At 52.2% G+C, this 18,917-nt stretch overlaps 1 protein-coding gene across 2 annotated transcripts in view; it reads right to left on the bottom strand.

The window, feature by feature from the left end:
* Window positions 1-2,714: 2,714 nt before the first annotated feature.
* The window catches only part of VAV2 (vav guanine nucleotide exchange factor 2), a 112,803-nt gene continuing 96,600 nt past the window's right edge, over window positions 2,715-18,917 (bottom strand). Inside the window, exons 11-28 of one of the 2 annotated variants that reach the window (XM_079323905.1) lie at window positions 18,331-18,399; window positions 16,260-16,346; window positions 15,385-15,470; window positions 15,021-15,153; window positions 13,900-14,009; window positions 13,046-13,147; window positions 12,863-12,951; window positions 12,128-12,144; window positions 11,800-11,821; window positions 10,689-10,816; window positions 10,432-10,506; window positions 9,807-9,859; window positions 9,012-9,128; window positions 8,817-8,904; window positions 8,605-8,728; window positions 7,683-7,769; window positions 5,701-5,855; window positions 3,808-5,118 (exon numbers count right to left, since the gene is read on the bottom strand). In XM_079323905.1, the coding sequence (XP_079180031.1) occupies window positions 5,071-5,118; window positions 5,701-5,855; window positions 7,683-7,769; window positions 8,605-8,728; window positions 8,817-8,904; window positions 9,012-9,128; window positions 9,807-9,859; window positions 10,432-10,506; window positions 10,689-10,816; window positions 11,800-11,821; window positions 12,128-12,144; window positions 12,863-12,951; window positions 13,046-13,147; window positions 13,900-14,009; window positions 15,021-15,153; window positions 15,385-15,470; window positions 16,260-16,346; window positions 18,331-18,399 (1,590 nt within the window). In that variant the 3' untranslated portion in view covers window positions 3,808-5,070. Of the gene's footprint in view, window positions 5,119-5,700; window positions 5,856-7,682; window positions 7,770-8,604; window positions 8,729-8,816; window positions 8,905-9,011; window positions 9,129-9,806; window positions 9,860-10,431; window positions 10,507-10,688; window positions 10,817-11,799; window positions 11,822-12,127; window positions 12,145-12,862; window positions 12,952-13,045; window positions 13,148-13,899; window positions 14,010-15,020; window positions 15,154-15,384; window positions 15,471-16,259; window positions 16,347-18,330; window positions 18,400-18,917 lie in introns of both variants that reach the window. The other variant, XM_079323904.1, reaches the window with a different exon arrangement.

The raw sequence follows: 18,917 nt of genomic DNA, 5'->3' as shown, positions 1-18,917 counted from the left end.
ATCTGACCCTCCTGCTGCAGTTCCCAGAGGCTCCAGGCAAAGAGCAGAGTTAAAATTAATTTGCACCTCTCCTAAGCCAGACCCGAGAGCTCAGAGTGAAGGCAGCAATAAAAAAAAAAAAAACCCCAATTAAAATAAATTGGAGCTGGGTAGAAAAATAGGGTTTGATTTAGATCTCTTGTTGTGTCTTCAGCCCAGGGTTCACCCTGGAATTAGGGCCTGTTTGGGCAGGATACAGAAGTTCTGCTGAAGGGCCTCGTGCTGGTATCTCGGAGAAGCAGAAGTTGGGGTGGAGTTGTGTTTTGGCTGCTGGGTGGGAGGGATTGGGTCCCAGCAGCATCATGTTCCCCAGGCAGCATCACCCACCCCTGCTGAGCTCTGAGCAGCCCAGGGATGGTTTGGGGGGTTTAAGCATCCAGCTGAACTGGAAATGCCCCTTTTCTGCTCCAATCCCTCTGCTCTTGCCTGCTGGACACCCTGTGGTACCCAGGAGCTGATGGGGTTCACTTATTCAGCTTTATCCCTGTCTCCAGCAGCATTTCCCCTCCTTCTCCCAAAGACCAAAACCATGGTTTCTTCAGTTTTACAGAGCACCAGCTCCTGCAGGCTTCTCCAGGGACTAAATTGCTCAGAATAACCACAGAGCTGCCAAACAAGTCTAAACTCCTGTTGCAGTGGGGTGTTTCTGTTTGACAGGCCAGAAACCATTTCATCAGCGTGTCCAAATTATAAATATGACCTTGGGTTAGACCAGACCTAGAACAATACAAGCCCAAGTCCACTTCAGCAGCCTGAGCCCTTCACCAAGCTCAAGATGGACAGTGGGAAAAAGTGGCAGCTCTGGGCCCTGATGTGACTGCAGAGCAGGAATGAGGGGGGAATTTTTTTGGTATGGTCCAGTCCCAGTGTGGAGGGATTCCCAGCTCAATCTCCCCCTCTAATTTTTAGGTTAATTCCTAAAGCAGAGCAGTTGCAGTGGTGCAGGCGCCAGCTGGAGCTTTCTAGGTCACAGCAAGCCTGGCTAATGCAGGGCTGAGGCAGCCAGGCATGCTGCAGGCTGCCAGCATCCCTCTGCCACCCCAACCCTCATCCCCACCCTCACAGGGCTCAGCTCTGCCCCAAAACCTCCATTTGGGCTTGGCAAGCACCAGCAGCAGCTGACCCCGAGCCAAAAGCACCCAGATCCCACAGGGTGCTGCTGGGCAGAGCTGTTCTGAGCTCTCCCCCTGCCTCAGTTTCCCCACCCTGATGGCACAGCAGTTTGGACCCTGGTTTTGGGATGCCACTGGGCTGAGTGAGCCAAGGGAGGTGGCCACGCTCTGGCTGGTGGCCCCAGGACAGGGCAGGTGGCTGTCACACTGTGACAGGAGCTGCTGCTGGCAGAGGGCAGCCAGCAAACACAGCCACCCCCATGCTGGGTCTGCTCAGAGCCTGGCTCATGGGGGAATTGTGGCAGCAGCTGCTCTTGCTGGGGAAAAATCAGAATAATGAATATAACCCTGTGCCTGGTGTGTCTCCCCCACTCCTGGGACAGGCCAGGGGCTGTGCAGGGCTGGAGCCAGCTGTGCTGGCCAAGGCTGGGATTTATTCTCCTGTTAATGCCCCTGGAATGCTGCTCCTGCTCTGGTTACTGCACCTGGCTGTGGCTGGGCAGGCTGGATCAATGCCCCATTTATTCCTGAGCTGGCAGACCCTGCACTGGAGCAAACCCAGGAGAAGATTTTGGCAGGAAGCTGAGTGGAGTCACCCACCTGCCAGCTCCAGCCACTCCCCAGGGGCTGAGTGTCCCCACCCTGGCTGGAAGGGATGTCCCCAGAGGCAGGACAGATTTTTGCACTGCCCAGCTCTTGGTTCCAGGCTCCAGTGCTGAATTTGGCAGCCCAGCTGTGCCATGGCCATTCCACCCACCCAGAGCCAGGCTGAGGCTCAGCACCAGCAGGGGAGGGCCCAGGCACCAAAATCTGATATTTCATATGTGGTTAATGCTGGAGAGATTCCTTTAGCTCAAACAGCCAAGAGGAAGGAGTTTATCCCAAGCAGGGTCAGCCACATGGACAAAGGTTTAATACCCAGCATCCAAAATTGAGTGCCCAGCTGACATCCTGATTCTCTGAGTAAAACCCCTCTGCTCATTGCTACATCCCCTTCCAGCTGACCCTGGGAAAAGTCAAACACTGGGGACTCCAAGAGTGGAAAAAATTAATGTTCTTAATGAAATGACACAGCAGCTCACAGGGACATCACTTCTCTGCTCAAGGTGAAGCCTCTTGAACACCTCAGGTTTTTATAACTGTGCAACTTATTTATGGCTCTGGAAGACACTGCTGCCTGCAGGACCAGGTGGGATTCTGGAATGTGATAGGAGTGACTAAAAGCCATGGAAAATCAGCCTCTATTACACCCTGCAGGGGTTCAGCTCAGAACAGGGTCACAGGAAAGCTCCTGGATGGACAACTGCAGTGGCAGCTGCTCCAGGAATGAGAAAGAACCCGACAGGCACCACAGGAGGGATCTGCTCCAAATTTTGGAGGGGTAAAACCACTTACTGTTCACGCCAGGAATCAGGAAGGATCCATCCCTGGGAGCATCCATCTTCCCTGGATGGATCAAGCCACCCCTGAGCCCCAATGCAGCCAAGGGGGGTTAGTGACACAACCCTGACATGATCCTGACCCCCCCTGGCACATCAAAAACCATGGCTGGGAAAAAAAACCTATCAGCAAAATTACACTTTATTTTGTTGGGGTTTTTTTTCCGTTGGGGAATTTACTCTGATGAATTGTAACTTAAAAAGGCCCTGGAAAAACCACATGCAAAAGGGTTTCTAAGTAGCAGCTAAAGTTTCTATTCCAGCATTACAAGCTACTCCAAATGATTTCCAAATTCCCAGCTATAAACTATTCCATTAAACAAACAGTTTTATCTTTAAATCCCCTCCACCCTACCCCAGTTAGTGCAGTGCAAAGGAAAAACCCAAGGAATTTACATATTATTTTCCAACCTATCCCATTGCAATTCCAAATGATCTGGACGAACTAAAATAATACATACAATTTTCTCACCATCATAAAAAAACATTTCCCTTTCTTATTCACAGATATATTTGTGGCAAATGGCTGAATAATTACTTACAAACAGAACAATTTTTTTTTTTTTTAACAAGTTTCTTACACCAGTAAACACAAGAGGGAGAGCTCTCTGGGGGAGGGGGTTTGGCAGGGCAGGCAGAGGGTGGGGGTCCCTTTGGGGTGTAAGGGACAGAGGTGCCCTGGTCCCTGTGGCAGGGCTGTGCTCTCCCTTGCCACCTTACAAAATTGGCCACGTTGAACAGGAGGGGCTGTAAGGCTTTAGGATGTGAGGCAGAGCAGGAGCCTTCAGGGGTTTGTGTGTCCCACCCACCCAAATTCCCCCTCAGCTCCAGCACAGCCTCTGGAATGGGAATAGCACCCTCTGCTCTGCACAGGAGCAGGGAATCATCATCTCCCTGCTGGCTGCTCCCCTCAGACTGAGCGTGGGGGGCTGCCTGGGAGGGGTTAGCACCAAACAGTACCTTGGGAATGCCCTGAGCCCCCCCATGTCCCTGTCACCTCCTGTCTGCCCCAGCCAGACCCTGCTGCACGAGTGGGGGCACCCCCAGAGCTCCAGGAGGAGCAGGGAGCAAGGCAGGCTGGCTCTGGGCTTGTCACTGAGCAGCAGCATGTAATTCCCAAATCAGCACCATCCCCTTGTCCTTGAGAGATCCAAACTCTTCCATTCCTTATCCCAAGCATGGTTCTGCTGCTCTGTTTGCAGACCCCAGACTCCCAGATTTGCACTGGGATCCCACACCAGGAACATGATGCTGCACAGCAGGACCACCACAAATCAGGAAAAAACATCAGGGCATGGAAGCACCAGCTGAAAATGCCACATATTGAGAGAAGCAGCTCCTGGGGCTCAGATAGAGGAAAGCTGTTCCCTGTCACTCTGCCACGTGAGTATTTTGTTTGTATTTGCACTTTGGGAAGGGCAGACTGGGACAGAGGGTGCTCAGGACACAGTGGGAATGTCACAACACGTGGACCTTCACTGGGCAGCAGCAGCAGGAACAGCCTGTGGGAGGAAGAGCAGGGGGCAACACTGCCAGCCCCCAAAAGTGCACACAGCTGGGAAGAGGAGATGCTTTCACAGCTCAGGGACAGCACTCAGGACCTGATCCCACAGCCCTTATTCAGGTGGGTTTGCCCTGAGCTCATGAGGTGGGATTTGTCACAGCTGCAAGGAAAATCAGCCTGGCCTGGGGGGTCCTGCTGCCAGCAAGGGGAGACAGAGCCAGGGACACATCTTTTGCTTTGGTGGCCTTGTGTGGAGCACATCTCCAGCCCTGCAAGGCATAGAGACCTCCTGCTCACCACTGGGACCAGTCTGCTCCCTGGGCACCCCCCTGCCCACAGCAAGGCTGGTGGGACTGAGGTGATGTAAAGAAAATGGGTTTGGGGGTGCCAAAAAGGCTCTTTCCCCTACTGAAGGTCCACTTCCAGCTACATCTGAGGATCAAAATGGTCACAAGCCCTCTCCTCCTCCCAAGCCAGGTGTCCTCAGCCTGCTCCTCACCCTGGCCACAGCACAGTGCTGCCCATGGCTGCCAGGGCCACTGCCAAAATCCTGACCTGGGGAATCACCTGAGTGCTGTGGCAGGGGGGTCTGCATTGCCTCTTTGGGGCTCCCTCTCCTGGAAACCCCCAAACTCTCACCAGGCACAAAACCTTCAGCCTCACCATCGCACCACCATCCCCAGGGTGGCTTTTAAAACCCCTTGAGACAGAAGAGGGGTGCAGCACCCACAGCCTGCTGGGCACCCCCGAGTCTCTGAGCTCTGTCCACGTGGGGCTCTCCCGCAGCTGCTCCACCAACGCCATCCATCCCACAGCCCTTCAATCTTCTGTACACGGAGCAGGGGCAGCCTGGAGGCAGGGGGGGTGGTGGGGGGCTGCAGGGGCAGTCCTGGAGGTGTCCAGCACGGGGACAGTGTGCTCGGGCTGCAGCTGCTGGCTCCGGGCGCTCGACGACTTCCAGCGGCCACGGCCGCGGTCACTGCACCCCCTCCTCCTCCACGTAGGTCGAGGGGAACCAGCCCACCTGTGGGGGGACAGCAGAGGTCAGCTGGGGCTGGCAAGCTCAAGGGGTACAGAACAAAGCCTGCTGGAGTTCAAGGATTTGGACAATTCATGGGATTGTTGGGGTGTGTTGTGCAAGGACACCGCAGTGCTTGTGGAGCCCTTCCCTGGTACTGGGATTGTTCCCCTGCCATTAAGTGCTGTTCCCAGTCCTGGATGTGCCAGGTCCTGCTGGTGTGAGCCATCACCCTGATTTGGGATGGAGCTAACTCCAGTACATCACCTTGGACACACTGCCTGCAAGGGATCAGGGCAGGAAGAATCTGTCCCCAGTGCCCAAAATCTGTGGGACACCAGGTTAATCCACCAGGCTGCTGGTTTTCCAAGGATGCTGAGCCTAACAACCCCCAGGGACAGGTTTAGGGAAGATCAGACAAGCTCCCATCCACCTGCCACTGTCACAAATGGCCACACAGAGGTGACAGCCCACCCAGCCCCCAGGAAAGAGGGAATGAGTAACACACACCCTCCCCTCTGCCATCCTGACAGCAGGGAGGACCTCCCACCACAGAAACGGGGCAGGCATCTCTCTGCAAGCACTCACCCTTCCATTGGTTTCCCCCTTCCACCATCCCTGGTCCCCTCCAATCCTGCTGTAGATCTTCACCACGTCCCCCTCCCGCAGCGACAGCTCCCGCATGTCCCGCGCCGCAAAGTTGTACCGAGCCACCGCCGTGCCTATGACCCGGGGGGTGAACACTGCCAGGGACAAAGCACAGCTCAGAGCAGCCCCACGCTGGCTGAAGCCTGGGGAAAGCTTGCAGAGGTTCAACCTGGGTTTTCCAGCACGGCACTGAGAGCTGGAGCAGCTGGGATGGAGGGGTGGCAGCGGCGGAGCTGCACAGCCCCGCACGGGTCAGGGGTGAACTGGGCTCCTGCTGGGCTTTGAAGGGCTCTGAGGGCTTGGGAAGGCACTCTGTGCTGCTCAGGGGAGCACTGGGGTGAAGGGCACTTTGGTGAGGTGGTAAAAGAAAGGGTTCCATAAAAATACACAACTATTAACAAGGAAATGATGGAAAAATCTTGTTCAGATCTCAGTCTCAGGTCTGGGATGTTGCCTTGTGGAGCTGCCAGCACCTGATGGAACTCCCTGCTCAAAAGATTTTGTCAATCTGTTTGGATTTAAGCTACTTCAAACCAGAGTTACTGGAATGGATTCTCCTAGAGGTGTTGAGCAAATCCTGTGTGCTTTTCTCCTAACCTGGGATCTCCCTGCTCCTGTCCCTGAGAGGGAGCAGCCTTGGGAACTTGATCCCATTAGAGACCAAATGGTGTCAGACCCTAACCTTGGGATGAGGGGATGACCCCAGGAGCCATCCCAGACCTCCACCAGCACAGCCCCAGCCCCAGGGATCTCCATCACTTCAGGCAGGGGATGCTCAGGGGAAGCACAAGGAGGAGGAAGGCAGGGGCAGCACTCAGCATTCCTGCCCCAAGGTCTGGGCACAGGGAAAAAGGCTGGAGAACAACAGTGGAGGAATAGGATGGGCAGAGGAGGAGAAAAATGCACTTTCTCTGAAGCTGGCACAAAAGAAATAAACAATCTGAGGGGATGTTATGTTTCACTCCCCTCTTTCTCCCAGGATTTCCAAGGGTTCATTTCAACTATAAAAGTGTGCAAACCAAGGTTGAACGAAGTTTGAGGGAAAGCTTTGCCCAGGTTTTCAGCTCTTGGGGTGGGAGATGAGGATGGAGATGGAGATGGTTTGGATACACAATGCACAGAAATCATGGCAGCTTTGAGCTCTTCCATCAGGAGCTTGCTCAGAGCCCCTTGCTACACACATCACTGCCTGCAATACTTTCTATGCAGTCAGAGAATCTCAAAACCCCAGATTTATGCTTGAAAAGTTAAATCTTCTTCCCAAACATGACACCAAGGAAGTCACACGTGGCTTTGCTGGGGGTTTTCTCTGCCCAGCCTAAAGGAGAGACTGAAAGATAAAAACTTCAATGGGAATAAAATCTGTCAGGATTTTACTCTGATCCCATCAGGAGGGAGGATGACACCAGCTTGGAAAGGTTGTGCAGGGACACTGAGCCCCAAAACTCATCTGACAGCCCAGGTTCCCTCTGTTCCCCCTGTTCCCTCAGCAAGGGGCTCCTGAGCAGCCTCAGACACCAGAGCTCAAACCCTGCAGGACACTGGGATGTTCTCCTGGAGGACAGGGAGGATCAGACTGGGACAGGTGCAATGCTGGTGACACACATGGGATAAGCAGGTCGAGCTTGAAGTACATCATGAGATCCCAAAGTGCTACATCCACTTTGTTTGTGTTAATTTTAGCCCCTTTTCTCAAACAGCAACAAGTCCATCTCCTCCCTGCCTTGATTTTGGGGAGAGGGGGGGGATTGCATTTTGCTGCCAACCAAGCCATGGTTAATTAACTTAATTCAGGGCAGCACTGGGGACCCCCTGAACTGCCTGTGGGATGGAGGGACAGGGGGACCCCAGGGGTCCCACTGGTGATGGCTTTCAAGCTGGGGATAGTGGCAGGTCTCTCCAGCAGGGAGAGGCACTGGTACCTGACCAGAAGGGACTGGAGGAGCTCTGAGAAGAAAAGTTGAGGCCCTGAGGACTGAGAAAAGAAAAGTTGTAGGAAGCGCAGGAGGCTGCAAAGAGGTTAGAGAGAAACAGAAAGAGGCAGAACACGCATTAAAAAGGAAATTAAAATAAAATATTATAAGGCACAATGCTTTAAAAGCTGATGGAGGGATACAGGGCACAGCATGCAGAGGGTCTTGTGCAGGGGCAGCTGAGAAAAGGTCTGGCCACAGCCCCACAGCCATTGGGGGCTTAAAATCCATCCTAGGGTTGTATTTAATGCAAAAAAATATTTAGCCAACTTTTAAAATCTATCTTCCTTTGGTATTCTTTTCTAAATACATCATGGAGAAAAATATTTAAAAGTGATTTTTCCCCACAAAGCAGTCGGTTCTTCATTCAGGCTTTTGGACAAAACATCCTGCATTACTGCACTTTTTTCTTCCCATTTGTTTTGATTTTTTCCTTTCTTTTTCTTCTAGACACAGACTTACCCTTTCACCCATCACTTTCATTAAAGGAGCCCCACTGGGATTCAAACCACCACAAGTCACACTGGAACTGCATCCATTAAAACACAAAAATCTCAAGTGGGTGGGAAAGACAGGCTAAATCCTCCAAAGTGAAATATCACATCCCTGCTCCCAACCAGGGGGTGGGCAAACCACAGGGTGAAAAACCTCAGAGGAGGAGAATCAGCCTGTCCCAGCAAAAAGTGTCCCTTCAGAGAGCAGCAGTGATCCCTGACCCCACCACCTCCAGCCAGACCCATCCCAAAAATGCCACCAGCCCAGAAGAACTGATCTGCAACTGAGCAACTCAGGGGAGCAGTGAATTCCTTCACCCACTGCTCCTGCAGCTGGTGGAAGGAGCAGGTCTGCAGTTCACCTGAGCTGGCTGTACCTGGGGAGCGGGTGAAGGTCCTGGAGGTAGAGCGCTCCCGGGATTTGTAGGGATACTTCAGGGTTGTGTCCAGCTGCTTGAAGCTCTCCTTCAGAGAGTGGCTCTGGTAGTACTCAACCAGCTCCTGGGAAGGGAGGAGAGGCACCTGGCTGTCTCTGCCATGCCCTGCATGACCTGCAGAGACAGTGCCACAAAGGGGAACAAAACCCCACCAGCAAGCTCTCGAACTTCTTGGCTTCCGTGATGTGAATCCAGTTGTCCTTCTCCACCACCTTGATGTGCTTCACCTCCTCGTTGAACCTGCCAACAACAGCAAAGGCACTCAGAAGAAACCACAGCCAGCCCTGGCTCCTCCTCTGTGAGTGAGAAACAGTGAGTGATTAAATGCCCAGGTGGGAATTACTCACTTGATGCTGATGGCGAAGCGCTCGGCCTCAGCCGGCCGCTCCCGGATCAGGTAGGTGCCACTGACGTGGGACTTGAGCAGGTTGTCTGTCTGATGCCTCTCCATGTTCCCTGCAAACCTGAGCCCAGAGGTTAATTAGGTCACTTAATTCATTAAAATGGACTCTAATCTTTTGGATAGAACTCTTATCTTTGGATAGAAGAGACATCTTTTTTAAAGGCATGAAGGTTGGAAGGCAGGTGGAGAAACAGCTGAAATATGCTGAGCAGGAAGGAAAGTGCCCTGAGATACACAAGAAGCTGCTGAGCCACTGAACCACACAGAGAGTGGCCTCTTCCCTTTGAAGTACCTGACACATGGAAAAACCCACTAATTGGGAATCAGTCTCCAAGTTAATGAGGCCTCAGCAAGAGCTGGAGAGCAGGGATGATTTATATCCATGAATTCATAAACCTGGCTGGAGTTGGAGAGAAGGAGCAGCAGGAAAGTCAAGCACAGCCTCTCCTGCCAAGGCAGGAGTTGCCTCCTTCCTCCCACAATAATTTTCTGGGCACAGAAAATGGGAAGAGAAACCAGCATCTCTCTTTTTGCCCCTGAGCCTTTCCATCAGTGAAGAAATCCCCAGAGCTGCTGCTTTCAACACCCAACCACCATCATGGCAGCTGCTCCATGGCCACAGAGAAAGCAGGAGGCAGAGCACTGCTGGTCTGCATTGGGAATTCCTTCCTGGGGTGGATTTCTGTGCCAGTACCAGCCATAAACCAAGGCAGATTGGTGCTGGTTTGTGCCCACTCACCACGGGTACGCCGTGTAGTCGATCTCCCGGGAGGGTGGTCGGCTGTTGGGGGGCTGCAAAGGGAGAATTGCTCATTAGTGCAGAGCCAGCAGCTCCTCAGGCTGTGCCTCACATCTGGGATGCTCCTCTGCATGGAAAGCTTCCCTCTGCCAAGCAATCCCTGGATTCTGGGCTCGGGCAGAGGAGGGCAGTGTTGTAGCTGAGCATCTCAGCTCCCAGCTGGGATGAGCAGGCTGTGTTTGTTCATTTACCTGAGTGGTTTTTAATTGGGAAGCAGCTGACAACATTACAGCAAGCAGCTAAGAGCAATTAAAACAAACCAAATGCAGTTTTCCTGCACTGGGTCTGATCTCCAGCACTCTGCTCCTGTGCCAGCCCTGCAGAGGGGGAACGGAGCTGGATCTGATCATGACAACCCCAGCATGGGGAACAGGGCTGGGACTGCCCTGCCCTGACACCTGCAGCCATGGGATGAGGGATCCACCTTCCCTGGGAGCCAGAGGCTTCACTGAAGGTCCAGGGAAGGACTGAGGTCTCGAGGAGAAGGCTGAGAAAAGTGACAGGGACAACCCCAGCACCTACACCCACCTGGCACTCCCAGCTCCATCTCCTGTCTGGCACTTACCCTGGCATCCACAGGACAGGGTTTCACTGAGGAACTGGGGAAATAACCCGACTTCTTGGTCTGCAGCAGCCTCCCCTGCAAAGCCAAGCTGGCATCAGGCTGGGGCAGGCACTGGGAGCACTGGTGGCACTGGGCAGGGCTGGGGACAGGCCCCAAACTGCCTCCCCACCCCCAGCACAGCCCACAGATAAAGGGGGTAAGGCAGAGATCACTGGTTTGGAAGTTTGCAGGGGTTCCCCAAGAGGAATCAGTCTTACCTCCCACCAGGGAGAGTCGGGGTCCCCCCTGAGCAGCTCGATCACATCCCCAATCTGAAAGGTCAGCACTGGCTTCCCAGGAGGGGCTGGGGTTCCATGGTAATTCTGCACTGCCACCATTTTAGGACCTGGCAGAGAAGCAGAACAGTTTCACAACTTTATCCCTGCTGGAAAAAAAAAAAAAAAAACCCAAACAAAACCACCCCTCCTGAAACCTGTTCCTCCCTATCCCTGACAGGGCACAGCAGGCAGGATTTAGGGGCAGGAAACATGAAAGCAGAAAGGAATGGTGTCCACAGTAAATGTTCTTGGCTCCTGCACTCACATGCATGATTGAGTTCCCTGAGCAAAAATAAACCCAGCAAGGACCCAGCCAAGCTGTAGCTCCAGCTCCCTGCCCTGGGTTTGAGCCTCACTGGGGCACAGGAGCAATTCCTGGCCAGCACCAAGCCCTGCCAGGCTCAGCAGTGACAGCAGAATTGCAAAAGGGACCAGTGGACACTCAGCTGCACCAAACAGCAGCTGGACCTGGGACTGCAACGCCCCTGAAGCTCCCAGTCAAAGTCCACTTGTCTGGCCAACAACTGCACATTAAATAAACTTCCCCCACTGCACCAAACCCACAGTGTTTGTCCTCAAAATGCCTCCCCACCTCTGCCTCTCCCCTCCCAGCAAGAGCACTCTGTGCTTGTTTTGTTGATGTTTTGGTTTTCTTTTTTTTTTTTTTTAACCACAAATTTGATTCAGGTTTCTTTTTTGCCAGGCTTGGCTTTCCTTCCATCAGAAACAGCACAAAAACAAATTGTTCTTCTGCTTTGAGCCAGAGCAGGGGCAGGGCAGGCCCAGAGCTCTGTCCAGGCAAGTTTTAAGCACAGTGAGATAAAAATGATTGCAGTAACCTTTGGGCACCCAAAGGAATGATGTGGCAGCAGGGACAGGACAGATCCCAGGGTCCCATCCCTGGCCAGGAGGGTGCACAGGACCCTTCTGCAGGTACTAAAGCTCTTTCCTGGTTTTGGGAGGAGCCCCCCCTTCCCACACACACTCAGTGCTGGGGATTCCTGCAGCCACAGCCTCTCCCTGCCCTCCTGTCACACAGCAATGCCCTTACCAGGTCCTGCACCCAGGGAATCCTGCAAAGAAAGAGGAAAAAAGGCTCAGTGAGGACACATCAGCCCCATTTCTCCCTGCCAGCACCCACCTGATGCCACTGGGATGAGGAAACCTCTCCCCAAATCTCCCTGGTACCCCCAGCACCCAGCTGGGTGCTGGCCCCTCCTGAGGCTCTGCTGCTGCCTAAACTGGGCCAGTTTTAGGCTGGAGAGGAGGCCACTGGTCCCCAGCCCTGTCCCAGAGGCCAGTGCTGGCTCCTGCCACGAGCTGCCCACACCCAGACTGGACAAGGACAGGGGGGTGAGGAAAAGGGCCAAACCACATACCTGGTCTGCTGAAGAACCTGCAAGAGCAAAGGTGGGATAAGGGGTTAATTCAACAGGAAACAAACCCCATTTCCTGCTCCTCTTGATGCTCTGAGTACCAACAAGCCAGCAGCAGGCTGTGGATGGTGCAGGAAGCCCAAAGCAGTGGTGGGGTCACTTGCCCCAGGAGGGCAAACCTGGGCAGGGACTGCAGCCACACAGGGGCATCTCCTCCCTGCCACAAAACTCTGCAATTTTATTTCTTCCTCCCTCCACTCCTCACCCAAAACCTCTCCAAAGCCACCCTGTGCCACCCCCTGGGCTGAGCATCACCAGGGCTGAGCTCAGGTGAGTCCCAGCTTTGCTCAGTTCACACCAAGGACACAAATTCTTGCTGTATTTTGGGACATTTGGGGTCCAGAGAGGAGCTGTCTCCTCATCAGAAACGTTCTCCCTGCTGCAGACCATCCTGACTTCACTGTTCAATGATGAGGAATTGATAATCTCTCTGAAATGCTCAACCCACTGCACAGAGCTGCTGTGATTCTCTGCCATCCAAGGGATGCAGCTTTTTGTTTTGGGGAACTTTGTCTGCTTTATTTGTATTTTAAACCACCAGCCAATGTGAATTACAGCCCTGACAGGTGGGTGAGAGCTCACTTGTATTTTTTAATGCATTAAGAAACATCAATGCTTTGTAGAGTGAATTTCTCAGACCATTCAGTGCAGCAACAAGCTGCTCATGAAATAACTCACCCATCTTGCAGGGAGGAATAATCTCCAAGCACTCCTTGTGAGCACCTGCTCCACATTTGGGACAAAGATAGCCCTGGTAGAAGGTTCCTCTGTGCCAAAAAAAAAAAAAACAAAAAAGGTCAGAAAATCCCAATCCAGCCTCAGCTTTGAGATTTTTCTTTCCATGTTTTAGTTGTTGCTCACCTCAGGAACATCCTGCAGGCTTTGCAGTTGGTTGTCTTCTCAAATGTGTACATCTGGAAGTTGTGGTGATTTGCATTGGCTTTCTCTGGCTTTATGTTGGACCTGGGGAAAGGAGCTGGGGGTTATCAGCCTGTCCCCATGCTGGCATCTCAGTCTGAGCTAGGACACCACATGAAATGCAGTGTGAAAGGAGATCAGGGCTGGGGTGTGGAGGGAGGATTTTCCCCATTATTTCCCCTGGGAGAAGAGTCATGTACCAGGTCCTGCAGCACCACCCTCCCTCCTCACCCTCCTGCTCCAGCCTGGTGCTTCCCCATGGGCCAGCACCAGAGTCAGGTGTCCTTTCAGAGCCTCACAGAAAGATTTGGGATTGGAAAGGACATTTCACATCATCCCATCTCATCCCATCCCATCCCATCCCATCCCATCCCATCCCATCCCATCCCATCCCATCCCATCCCATCCCATCCCATCCCAGTCTGCACTATCCCATCCCAGTCTGCACTATCCCAGGTTGCTCCAAGCCCTGTCCAGCCTGGCCTTGGACACTTCAGGGATCCACAGCTTCTCTGAGCACCCTGTGCCAGGGCCTCACCACCCCCACAGGGAAGAATTCTTTCCAAATATCCCATCTCAGTTTCAGAGATAAAATCCATTTTCAGAGATGGGATGTGGGGATGCTCAGAGAGCAGTTCCAAGCTCCCTTTGCACAGGGGCTCATCCAGAAAATCACAGGAGCTCCCCCATCCCAGGTTTTGCCATCAGAGCTGCTCTGCAGTGACCTGATGGCCCAAGACACTTTCTCCCCCTGCCTGGCAAGTGCCCCCAGGGCTAGAGCAGCCTCTCATGCTCACATGGCCATTTCAAACTGCTCCATCCACTTCCTCTTCATCTCCTCTGTCTTGCAGAAGAACTGGAAGCCCTGTTTCCCCTGCAGGTGGATCAGGTAGAAGCCATAGGACCACTGCAGGAGAGAAGAGAGCTGATCTCACTGAGAACAGCCCACACTGCCACACCTCAGCCACTGCTCTGGGTGCCTGTCCCTGCTGCTGAGCCATGGCCAGGGAGCAGCAGGGGAGGAGGAAGGAGAGCTCCTCATTCCCTGGCACCTCCCAGCCAATGATGCCTGAACCAGCTCAGTGCACTTGGACCAAACAGCATTTCATGGTGGCACATGAGAGAACCCAGATCCTCCTGCTCCACTGGATGCTCCCCAGGCACTCAGCAAGTGACAGCCCAGGAGGAGTGTCTGACCTGCCCACATGCTCAGCCTGTGTCCCACCACACACACACACCACAGCCAGGGGGGAGCTCTGCTTACCATTTTTCCATGGGACTAGAAAGCATAGGAGAGCAAAGTGGAAATAGATTTCATTAAAACACAAAGCCAGCAGCATTCCCTCAGCAGCCAAGTGGCAAAATTGGCTGTTCTCACCCCAGTGTCCCTTATCCCATCTGCACCATGGAAGTGGGTAAAGCTAACAGGGCTCTGCTGAACTGGGAGGTTTTTCATCCATGGCTGCAGAGTCAGCATCAAACCACAGGAAAATGATGTTCCTTCAGTGCTTCCAGTGCCAATTTTGGCAGCCTGGTGTGCAAAGCTGCCTTTCCAGGCTCCTCCACCCCACAGCTTGTGGGAGAAAGAACATCCTGCACCTTCCCTCCCTCCCTCCCTCCCTGCCCTCCTCTCCTGCCCATCTGATGTTTGCTCCCTGACACTGGGCCAGAAAGCAGAGAGCAGCTTCCTCCCTCCTAAATCCACCACTCCAGCCTCCTCAGGGCTCTTCTGCCAGGACACAGGTCAAGGATCCAGCCCAGCCCCACATTAATAAACATTTCCCAATGCTATTTAAGGCTGCCCTGAAAGTTGAGCATTTATTTTCCAGCTTTTTTCCTATTCTAAAAGGCTAATGAGAACATATTACCCTGAAACAACTCCAAAATGCTCTCCAGAGCTACTCCTTGGTCCACCTACCTTCTTAATGTCCTTGTTATTCATGGGGTCATCAGTCATCTTGTGGAAGAGCAGCTCAATAATCTCCTTCAGCTCATAATTGTATCCTTTCCTCTTGCATACTATCACCACTTTATCAAATAAAAATAAATACCTGCCCAAAGCAAGCAAACAAACAAACAAACACACCATTAAAAATTCCAAAGGGAAGGATTTGGGATGCTCTGAGGAGCTCCCCAGCCAGCTCTGCTCAGTGCTGGTGCCTCTGCTGTGCTTTCACACTGATGCTGGGCTCTGTCAGTGAAACTGCAGGCAGTAATTAAGTAAATGAGCTGCAAGTTTAGGACAAATTCGGGGAAAAATGGTGAAATGAGGCAGGGCTCACCTGTCCTGCTTGGTGTGGTTGACTATGGAGCGCACCTTCAGCTCCCCGTCGATCTTCGGCCGCCCAAACTCCTCCAGCTTCACCTGCTGCAGGGAGCAAAGCAGGGCTCAGCCAGCCTGCCAGGATGCTTTGGGCAGGTGGCAGCCCACAGATGTGTGGATTACACCCCACCCCAGCCCTGCTGAGGCTGCCAAAGCTCCTGGGAGCAGCCCCAGCCTCAGCAAGGGGATGGAGGATGCTCCAGGGCTTCCCTTCAGCTCTGCCACCCCAGGGCAAGGCTCAGCTGTCAAAGCATTTTTTGCAAACCCTTCCCCACCTCCAATAAGCTTTTCTCTCAAAGGTTTCCACAATAATTAAGGACTTTTGTCTCTGTTAAATAAGCATCAATTAAAAGTTCATTGTTTCCAAGTGAAATCAAGGCTTCAAGCCCCCAAATCCAGCACCCTTCCAGGGCTGCTGATGCCCAGCAATGTGTTTGACACCTCTGGAGTTTTCTCCTTAAAATACCTGGTTGAAATTTTGGGGATTTGATGCCTTTTTACATGAGCCCTTCTCCTCCCCTTTCAGTTAACCTCTGTCCTCTTAAAAGCAAAAGAAACCCACTTTTTAAATAGAAGCCAGAAGCTTGGGGAATTTTGGGTTCTCCCTACACTAATGTGAGAAAAAGCTGAAGAAATGTTTTTAGGATAATACCAACAAGAGAAGCCACCCTCCATCCCAGCCAAAGCAGTTTTGTGATGGAACATCCACCTCTGACAAGAGTCTGAACAGCTGGGGATCATTCAGCACATCAGAATAAGCAGAAATTGCCCAAAAAAGCAAATGTGTTAATAATAATCAAATTAAACTGACTTCAAGAGGATTTTTCAACTTACCAGGTTTTCTATAGAGCTCTGAAATTCACTTATTTTCTTCAAAGTCTCTTTGTCCCTCTTGACTTCATTGATGTACATGGCCAAGTCCTTAAAAAAAAAAAGGGTGAATTGTGATTTTTACTTTACAAATATCTCACCCAGGAGAACAAACATGAGTCTGGCTCCTGAATTCCTCAGGAATCTCCACTGCAGCCTGGGACAGGTGAGGCTGGGGGTGCTGTAATGTTTTCCATTTCCCAGAAGATGGCAATGCATGAATCCAGCACAGCAATCCCAAACCCCAATTTTTTATCCATCAAGGAGAAGGATCCATCCCTTCCACTGCAACAACTTCTTGCACCTTTCAGAGAGGATTTGCTGTGCCTGTTTGCTTCTTATCTGCTCCCTCCTTGACCTCAGCAGCAGCTCTTGTCAGCTTGGATTAAATCTGAGCAGGGGATTTTTTAAGACATCCCCCCCGGGTCAGACCTTGCTCAGCTCCCCAACACAAGAAGGGTTAATCACAGCCCATGATCACAGATCTGTGTGACAATACTTGTAACATCAGCCAGCCAGGGATGGCAGGGATGGTGATGAGAAATGACACAACCAAAAGCCTTGTGAAGCTGGGACACACAATTCCAGGGACACACAATTCCAGGGACACACAATTCCAGGATTTGACTGTGGAATTTCACTGGGATCTGCCTTTCCCCCACCACCACTGGGAACTCAGCTCTGCATTCTCAAGCAGAGGGTTGGTACCTGCACCAAAAAAAAACCCCACCACAAATGTTGGGGGTTTTTTGGTGTAAATCCTGCCCTTGCCTTACAAAACCAACTATTAAAACAAAATAAAAGGGAGTTGAATCCCTTTGGGAATGTCACTCCTTCCACCCCCCTGCACAGCAATGTCTGCTGCCTGCCAGCACAGCAGACAGAAAGGCTGGACTTGTGATGAAAGACATCACTTGGAAGTTAAGCCTTGGTTTACAGATCAATTAAAACCATAGTGAATGGCTCCCAAAGCCCCCCGAGCCCAGCGTGGTCAGAACTGCTCCCACACTTTCCTGCTGATGGGGAGGAGAAGAAAAAAACCTCCCTGATGGTTATCAACATCTTCCTGCACCAAATGCTGAGTCTGCAGCAGAGGCAGAGCAAATAGACATTTATTTTCCAGCAGTGGTGCTGGTGATGAGGCCACGAGAGGGTTTAGCTGCTGTCACCAGGTCCAGCGTTCATCTGAGGCCACAGCACAGGGCTGGGAATGCAATGTCCTTCAAACAACCCCAGCAGAGCCACACTGCAGCCCTGGGCTGGCAGGGTAATGGCTGGAAAGGTCACCCAGATTATGTAAGCACCAGGAAATGCAGCCAGGTTACAAAAGCTGCAGCTCTGAGGTGGAAAACAAAGTGAGCACAGGGGTGAATCCTCCAGGGAAAAAAACTGGAGTTAATGAGCATCCTCCAGGCAGCTCTTGCTGACAATGGATGTGCTGTGGATGTGTGTGTGGGGAGACATATCCCAGTCAGAAAACATGTGGGTGATTCTACAATTTGATTTTTTGCCTCTGATGGTTTTGCTGAGATTCTGGGGGCTGCAGCTAAAAGCTGAAATTAAAAAAAAACACAAAACTTCAAGCAAAGCAAATTGTTGATGCCAAAAAGTCATCAGTTGTTGAAAATATATCTTCCCTTTAACAAAATAAAAAAGTGTGGATTAAAGGATTGCCACCCAGCACCTGGCTAACAGCAGCCAGGGGAGGCTCCCCACACACCCTCCCTGACTTGCTGATACCCCTGGAGCTCCTCCAAATCCCTCCCAGCAAAAACAAACCCCAGCTCTGGCACAGGCTGTGCACACACAGCAGCAATCAAGGAAAAGCCCTGACCTGTCAACAAAGCCTCAGAGGGGGACAGGGATCTGCTGGGATGGCAAATCCATGCACACAGGTGTGGCCAAAAGGAGCACACCTTGCCTTCCCCCCAGCTGTTCTTCCATCCCAATTTTGGTTTCACACAGCAGAGGGATCCTGAGCTCTGCTGCACCCCAAACCCAGCACAGCCCCCTCCCCACTCTCACCCTCCTGTACCTGCATTGCCTCCAGAGCCTCCTTCAGCTGCTGCTTCTCTGGCCTGTCTGAGGAATGGCTGAGCAGCTCCTGAGGAAGCAGAAATGGATAAAAACAGTTTGGATGTGCTGGGGAAGATGCCCAGACCCTGCTTGCACCAGAAAGGGCCTGCCTGAGTGTTGGCAGGGGGGTGACAGGGATGCAGGGATGCCAGGGAGGTGCCAGGGATACAGGGATGCCAGGGATGTGCCAGGGATTCAGGGATGCCCAGGCAGGCAGCTGTGGCTGCAGGACAGGGAAACACACCAAGGGCTGGTGCTTGAGAGATCTGTTCCACTGAGCTGGAGGAATTTCACACATAATCAGATTATATGCAAGCTTATTTTATATTCATTAAGTGCCTCTCGTGGCTAGCAAGTGCAGAATTACCCTGTACTTTAGGAGACAGCACAAATACTGTGTTGTGTTAAGTAGCTCCAGTAATTATTTCATTTGAAGAGGAATAAAAAATCCCAACCCTTGCCCTGAATTTGGCAGTGATTCACCCTCCTCTGACACAGGTGAAAGATGCTACAGCAGAGAGAGAAAGGCCAGTGCTGAAAAACTTA

Source organism: Erithacus rubecula (genome assembly GCF_903797595.1).
Source record: "Erithacus rubecula genome assembly, chromosome: 21".
NCBI lineage: Eukaryota > Metazoa > Chordata > Aves > Passeriformes > Muscicapidae > Erithacus > Erithacus rubecula.
The sequence above is the reverse complement of the archived record's forward strand: the minus strand, read 5'-3'. Positions and strand labels throughout refer to the sequence as shown.